At 54.8% G+C, this 6924-nt stretch overlaps 3 protein-coding genes across 3 annotated transcripts in view; 2 read left to right on the forward strand and 1 right to left on the reverse strand.

Moving 5' to 3' along the window:
• Window positions 1-1328, reverse strand: part of PTSG_06504 (galactokinase 2) — a 4273-nt gene extending 2945 nt beyond the window's left edge. Inside the window, exons 1-4 of the mRNA XM_004991829.1 lie at window positions 1136-1328; window positions 650-874; window positions 267-342; window positions 1-148 (exon numbers count right to left, since the gene is read on the reverse strand). The exon at window positions 1-148 is cut by the window's left edge and continues 8 nt beyond it. Of these exons, the coding sequence (XP_004991886.1) occupies window positions 1-148; window positions 267-342; window positions 650-874; window positions 1136-1227 (541 nt within the window). The 5' untranslated portion in view covers window positions 1228-1328. The remainder of the gene's footprint in view (window positions 149-266; window positions 343-649; window positions 875-1135) is intronic.
• Window positions 1329-1522: 194 nt separating this feature from the next.
• Window positions 1523-5606, forward strand: PTSG_06505 (uncharacterized protein). Its single transcript, XM_004991830.1, has 12 exons — window positions 1523-1971; window positions 2187-2230; window positions 2523-2716; window positions 2981-3034; window positions 3293-3407; window positions 3584-3705; window positions 3919-4000; window positions 4243-4350; window positions 4608-4738; window positions 4856-4916; window positions 5069-5142; window positions 5354-5606. Exons 1-12 carry the CDS (start codon window positions 1626-1628, stop codon window positions 5517-5519), a joined length of 1497 nt encoding a protein of 498 aa, XP_004991887.1. The 5' UTR covers window positions 1523-1625; the 3' UTR covers window positions 5520-5606.
• A 372-nt stretch (window positions 5607-5978) lies between these two features.
• Window positions 5979-6699, forward strand: PTSG_06506 (uncharacterized protein; the record flags this gene model as incomplete). Its single annotated transcript, XM_004991831.1, has 3 exons — window positions 5979-6050; window positions 6256-6387; window positions 6592-6699. 3 exons carry the CDS (start codon window positions 5979-5981, stop codon window positions 6697-6699), a joined length of 312 nt encoding a protein of 103 aa, XP_004991888.1.
• Window positions 6700-6924: the final 225 nt, after the last annotated feature.

Raw genomic sequence — 6924 nt, forward strand, 5'->3', positions numbered from 1 at the left:
AAGAGAGGGCGTTTGCGTGCATGGCGACGAGTGCTGCGCAGACGACAAAAGCGCTGGAGGAGGAGAGGCCCGACCCTGTTGGAACAACGCCGTCAACCACCACGTCCAAGCCAATAGGCGTCGTGCACTTTGCATGCTCCAGCAGCCCCTATGGCCATGCCATGCATGCAAGCACGGCATGCACACGCATGAGCGTGTATGAGAGAATGTGTGTGTGTGTGTGTGTGTCCCATGTCATGCATCATTGCAAGGGCAGCCAAATGTACCCTGTATCCAGCGAGAAAGTAGTTTGTCCACTCGTGCTTGGTATCGTCAATGTCAACGGGCCAGCAGCTCATGTTCCTGCCGGCGGCAATGAAGAGACACAGGGCAATCCAGTGAACCATGGATAACATGCAGGCGTGCTGTTACTGCTGCTGCATGCGCAAGGCTGTCATGCAAGAGATCAAGACAGCGTATCAACGTATACACAGACACAGACACAAATACAAATACAAACTCACAGACACAGACACACGCCCCGACACCAACACACACACACATACACACACACACACATACACTCACTCACTCACACAGAGTTACAGACACACACACACACACACTCACTCACTCACACAGAGTTACAGACACACACACAGACACACACCTTGTGGCAAACTTTGAGTTGACGTTGCTGATGTTGAGGGTGTTGGTGTCGTTTGGGGCAACGGCGATCAGGATGTCCTGCTCGATGGCCATGGGCAGGACGCCGTACCCGCTGTAGTCAATGTGTTCCCCGATCAAGTTCACGCGGCCGGGTGCTCTGCAGATGAAGTCGGGCTGACGTCCGCATGCCTTGGCAAACGCAGCCGTCAGCGCACCACAGCGAGATCTGCGTTGTGCATGTGTGTGTGCGAGTGTGAGTGAGAGTGCGAGTGTGTGTGTGTGTGTGTGTGCGAGTGTGAGTGAGAGTGCGTGTGTGTGTCAGTGTGTGAGTGTGTGTGTGTGTGAGAGAGAGAGTGTGTGTGTGTCAGTGTGTATGTGCGCATGCATGTGCACGAATGTATAGATGCAGAGATGCATGTGTGAATGATGCTGGGAGGCCAGCCCGCCAAAGCCATCACATTGCTGTTACTGCAAGCGACGAGCGCACCGCTGCTTGTCTGTCAAGGAGGTGTCTGCAGCGAGGGCGACCACGGGCACAGCAGCATCTGTCTTGCTGCGCTTGCTATCTTGTTCAGCCATGCTGCTTGGACGCAGAGGGAGTGGCAGGGGTGTGCGTGCAGAGGTGTGTTGTCGGTTGTGCGTGGTGTGTGAGAGGACAGTGCGCAAAAACCAAAACAAAGCAACACAAAGCAGAAGCGAAGCAAGACAGCAGAAGCAGAGACAACCAGCCAGCATCATGAGCTTCCGTGACGTGCTCTTGCACGCAGAGAGCGGGGATGAGGGCAACCGCACCGCCCACCAGCGCAAGCACACCGTTAGTGTGTAATGAGTGGGATTGCGCATGGCCCGCTATTGCCCTCACTTGCTTGGTCTGCTTGTCTGTTCCACCTGCCATCACACACTTGCGTGTGCACAATCACTCACTCACTCACTCACACACACACACCACGCACACATTCACGCACACATTCACGCATATGAAGGAGGAGGACGACGAGCCAGATGTGGAGGATGTGCACGACAGCGATGTGCCTGCTGTGTCGTCATCATCCCAGATGGACTCCAACGAGCCCGAGGACCCGCTGGCGTCGAGCAGCCAGAGCGCCACCCTCACAGCACCCGTCCCTGACACATCAACAGCCTCCACAACAACAGGCACACACCACCACCACCACCAGCAGCAGCAGCAGCAGGGTGATGACGTTGGGGCGGCTCCCTCGGCCTCGTCATCGTCGGCATTGCCCCAGTCGGCAACCAAGCTGCGGTTCCAGGAGACGAACCTGGAGGACTTTACCATTGACATCAAGTTTCCGCTCAAGCACGGTGTGTGGATATGTGTGTGTGTGTGCGTTTGCGTGAATATGTGTATGTTTGTGGCTGCATCTGTTGTGTGTGCATGTGCGTGTACGCGTACTCGCACGCACGAACTTACGTGCGTGTGCGTGTACGCGTACTCGCACGCACGAACTTGTGTGCGTGTGTGGCATCACCGCAACCCGTATCGCCTCATCGTGTGCTCAACCTGTGTTGATGTGCAGGCGAGGGGAGACGCGCATACGCAAGCTACACCATCGAGACAAAGGTGCGTGTACGCATGTGTGCACACATAATCGCAGGCTCGTTGATGCCCACTTGCCGCGTTGCTGTTCACTCGTCGATCCTTGTCACTGTCTTTATGCGCGACTCACAGCCATGTGCCCCCCCCCTTGCATATTCCCGTGTTCCGCAATGTACACGCACACACACACACACACACACACACACACACACACACACACACACACACACACACACACATACGTTGCAATGCTCACGCGTCCGTTGTCACAACCCAAACAATCCACACGACCCCTCCAATGCGCCAACAACGGCAGGTTACCCGCGATGGCCCGTTCAAGGCGAGCGAGATGTCTGTGCAGCGGCGCTATTCTCACTTTGCGTGGCTGCGTACCCAACTTGCCCGCTGCGTGCCTGGTCGCATCGTGCCCCCGGTCCCGCCAAAGCACGACCTCACCATGAACAAGTTCAGCGAGCAGTTTCTCGAGACGCGCCGCGCAGGCCTCGAGCGGTGCGCTGTGTATTGCACATTGTGTTGTGGTTGTGGTTGTGGTTGTGGTTGTGGTTGTGGTTGTGGTTGTGGTTGTGGTTGTGGTTGTGGTTGTGGTTGTGGTTGTGGTTGTGGTTGTGGTTGTGTTGTGTTGCCACTGTGGTTGTCGCCCCTCAGCCCTGCAAACTGCATGCTATGGCCACTACTCTGCATGCCCTTGCATTCATCATCCATCGTTGCTGACATGCGGTTCGTGTGTTCTTCTCATCTTTCCACCTTTTACAGGTTTCTACGCCGTGTTGCTGCACACTCCGTCCTCAGCCACAACCCAGCTTTCGTGTACGTGAACACTCTGTTTCGTGGTTGCGCACTCGAGGGTATGGGCATGCGACTGTGCACATGGTGAAATGGCGATCGTGTTGTTGTTTGCACGCTTGCACATACATACAATCACCGCCCTCCTTCACCGCACGACGGCTTCCACCACCATTACCATCCATCCACGGCTGCCACTTCCCAACTCACCCTCACCCCCTCCCCCCCCAAAAAAAACCACCATCACCATCACCATCACCATCATCACGTCTCAACTGCCAGTGCGTTTCTTGAGCTGAAGACGCACGAGTTTGAGACGTACATGAAGGATCACGCCTCCGAGTACAGCCGAGATTCCCTCGCTTCCTCCATCCAGTCCCTCGGCACCTCCCTCGCGGTGTGTGTGTATGTATGTATGTATGTATGTGTGTGTGTATGTGTGTGTGTGTGTGTATGTGTGCTGTGTGTGGTCATGCCTCATTTCGATGATTTCACTGCCCATTTCATGCTCTTCAGACACACACATTTGCACACACACACCTGCTCACACGCCACCGCCGGCCGCCTGTGCAGGAGCGTGACCCCACGTCCCGGTACGTGCGCGAGCGAGAGCTACAGCAGCAGACGGAGAAGGCGACGAGACGCATGGCCGAACTCAGCACCAAGATTGTCGCTGCCCACCGCGACGAAAGCAGGTCCGTTCAATTGCGCGCGCGCGCGCGCGCGTGTGTGTGTGCGTATGTGCGCGTGCGTGCGTGTGATGATGATGATGGTGATGATGATGGTGGTGGTGATGACGATGATGATGATGATGATGATGATGATGGCTGTCACATCGCCCCGTCCACCATTCCATGATCCATCCTTACACGAGCCACCACAACTCGTCTCTTCGCCCGCCTTCAAAGCCTGCAGCAGGAGGTTGCTGTTGCGTTTCGCGCCCTGGCAGAGAGTGACACCGACATTTCCGTCTCCTGTGAAACCATCGCTGTACGTCGCTGTGTGTTTGTGTGTGTATTCGTGTGTGTGTGTGTGTGTTTATGTTGGTGTGTGTTTCGTGTGTGCGGTTGCGCGTGTGTGTATGTGTATGTATGCGCGTGTACACACACTGCTGTCGTGTGTTGCCCTTCACGCAACTCACCTCCATCACCATCACCACACCATCACCACACCACCATCACACCATCACCACGCCACCATCACCACATCTCCTTCTTCCGCTCCTTGCGCAGGACGGCCTTGAGAAGGTGTCTGCGGAGAGTGAAGAACACCTGCGCGCTGTTGACCGCGACTTTGCCCAGCCCGTCCAGGACTTTGCCCTCTACCCACATGCCGTCATGGTGCGCTTCTGATCGCCTGCCCACGTGGCGTTTGCACCACGTTCATGTCGTGTACAAGTGGCGTGGTGTGGATATGTGTAACTGCTTCATTTACTCGCCCATTCTTCCTTCACTCACGACGCGCACGCACATATACATACATACAAACATACAAACATACATACATACACACACACACACGTACACACACACACACACACACACGCACGCACGCACATGCACACACAAACGCACATGCACAAACGCGCCGTCAACAGGATGCACTGCACTGGCGGGATGTGCAAGAGGCGCGGCGGCAGCGGCTGGAGACGACGCTGGCGAACAAGGAGGACGAGTTGTCAAAGCTGCAGACATCCGACCAGAAGACCTCGCTCGGCGCCATCTTCGGGTGCGCCGTGTGATGTGTGTTGTGTGTCGTGTGTTGTACGTGCTGCAGTTTGTTCTTTTGTATCGGGTGTTCCACATGTTGGTGCGTTGGTTCACACCACGCGCACGCGCGCTACAGCAAGGACCCCGAGGCCATCAAGCGCGAGAAGATTGAGAAGACGACACAGCAAGTGCAGGAGGTGTGCAACAACCAAACCCTGCTCATTATGCTCCATGCACTTGCTGCATGGTGCGCGCGCGCGCGCGTGTGTGTGTTTTTTTTTTTTTTTTCTGGTCTGGCTAGTGCTGTAACACTCCGTTCTCACATGCCCTCTTGTTATTCTCCCGACAGCTGACGGAGGCTGTGGATAGCGCCTGCGACAAGGAGGCGGTGGCAAACGAAACCCTCAACTCTGACCTGGACCGGTGCGTGTGCGTGTGTATATGCTGCATCTTTTGTGTGTGTACATGCTGCATCTTTTGTGTGTGTTTGGTTTGCTTGATGGGACACGCTTGTCTTCCTTCACTCACTCACACCCCCGAACACACCCAACACACACACACACATGTACTCACCCACACCCACGCATACCTACAACCCCCCCCCTCCCCCACACACACACACGCGCACACACAGCCACCATGAGGTGCAGGAACACGAGCTGAGGCGAGTGATAGCCGCGTGGGCCGAGCACGAAGCAGAGCGCTACACGCAGATTGAGGACGCGTGGGCTGGCGTGGAAGCGTCACTCACACAGCAAATCGAGTTGCAAGAACGGAAGTTGAATGCAAAAGAAGTGTAAGTGCTTGCGGGGATATTTTCGCTTGACATTTCAGGTTCATATCTTGTGTCATGCACTCGCACTCATTCACACGCACTGACACACACACACCCACACATACATTCACACGCACTGACACACACACTCACACATACACTCACACACACATTCACACGCACTGACACACACACACACACACTCAAGCCGCTCACCTTTGGGTTTTTACGAAGCTGACCGAAGTAGATCAGCAGGTACCCAACAACCTGTAAAATGGGGAAGGCAGGGGGTGGGATCAAAGAGAAAAAAGGAAGGAAGGAAGCGGATAGTAGGGGTGCTTCACATGCGAGCCACACGTGCCAGCTGGTGTGTCGTGTGTGAGTGTTGGGGGAGGGGGGTGGATATGTGTGAAAGTGATATCGAGAGACGAACACACGCACGCACACGCACGCACACGCACAGCCACACGCACGGGTACGCACCATGACGTTGAGGGCTGAGGATGTCGATATGACAGCCCAACGTGGAGCGCATGCTGGAGCCGGTGCGACCCAGGTCGAAGCGTACAAACCCCCTTGATGTATGTCCCGGGTGGTGATGACAGCGGTGCGCAAGCGAGTACATGTGTGTGAGTGTGTATGAGTGTGTGTGAGTGTGTGTGAGTGTGTGCGTGAGGGAGTGTGAGCGCGTATGTGTGCCTGCATGCGTGTGCGCGAGAGAGAGTGTGTGGGTAAAACACTCGTGGTTGCTACTGGTGCAGATGCAACAACAACAACAACAACAACAACAACAACAACAACAGCAACAACAACAACAACAGCAACAGCAACAACAGCACCGCCACAACAACAGACAACCACAGACAACCACCCATACTTCCATACCTGCAGGAGTAAGGTGTCATGTGACGTGGAGGGCGCGAGATGCCCGGGCGCGACTGTGCGCGCGTGCCTGCCTGCATGTGTGTGAGTGTGTGTGTGTGTGTGCGTGACACGCGATGGAGGGGGATGAGCATCAGGACGAACCAATAGCACAAGCAGACACGATGTGGCGCGCATCCAACCCCCCCCCCCAACACCCACTCACACACATGCAGACGCCCTTTGAACATATCCCCACTTCTGGATTATCAATTAACCCCCGCAACACGACAAATCAGCCCAGAATCAAGAGGGGTAATGGTGCGATGGCTGGGTTCTTGTGAACTCTAGATCTAGAAGGAGGTGACAATAAGCTGTTGGTTGCTCACATTTTTGGTCCACTCACACGTGATCGTCATCACGTTTCTTCTAACTTCATCTTCTACATTTGTGCTTCTCTGGGGGTTGATTGGTATTGTCGAGAATTCTCATGAATGAATTGTTATAACACGACACGTAGGAATGTAACAAGGAGAGAGAAAGAACGATTATATTTTTTTTTTTTTTAT

This window comes from Salpingoeca rosetta, assembly GCF_000188695.1.
Source record: "Salpingoeca rosetta unplaced genomic scaffold supercont1.18, whole genome shotgun sequence".
Taxonomy (NCBI): Eukaryota; class Choanoflagellata; order Craspedida; family Salpingoecidae; genus Salpingoeca; species Salpingoeca rosetta.

Bases quoted from the DNA above. Each gene is read 5' to 3' on its own strand.
- PTSG_06505 (XM_004991830.1), top strand. From the start codon at position 1,626: ATGAAGGAGGAGGACGACGAGCCAGATGTGGAGGATGTGCACGACAGC. The intron at 3,408-3,583 runs GTGTGTGTGTAT...CCGCCTGTGCAG, and splicing joins CCCTCGGCACCTCCCTCGCG to GAGCGTGACCCCACGTCCCG. The intron at 4,917-5,068 runs GTGTGCAACAAC...TTCTCCCGACAG, and splicing joins CGACACAGCAAGTGCAGGAG to CTGACGGAGGCTGTGGATAG.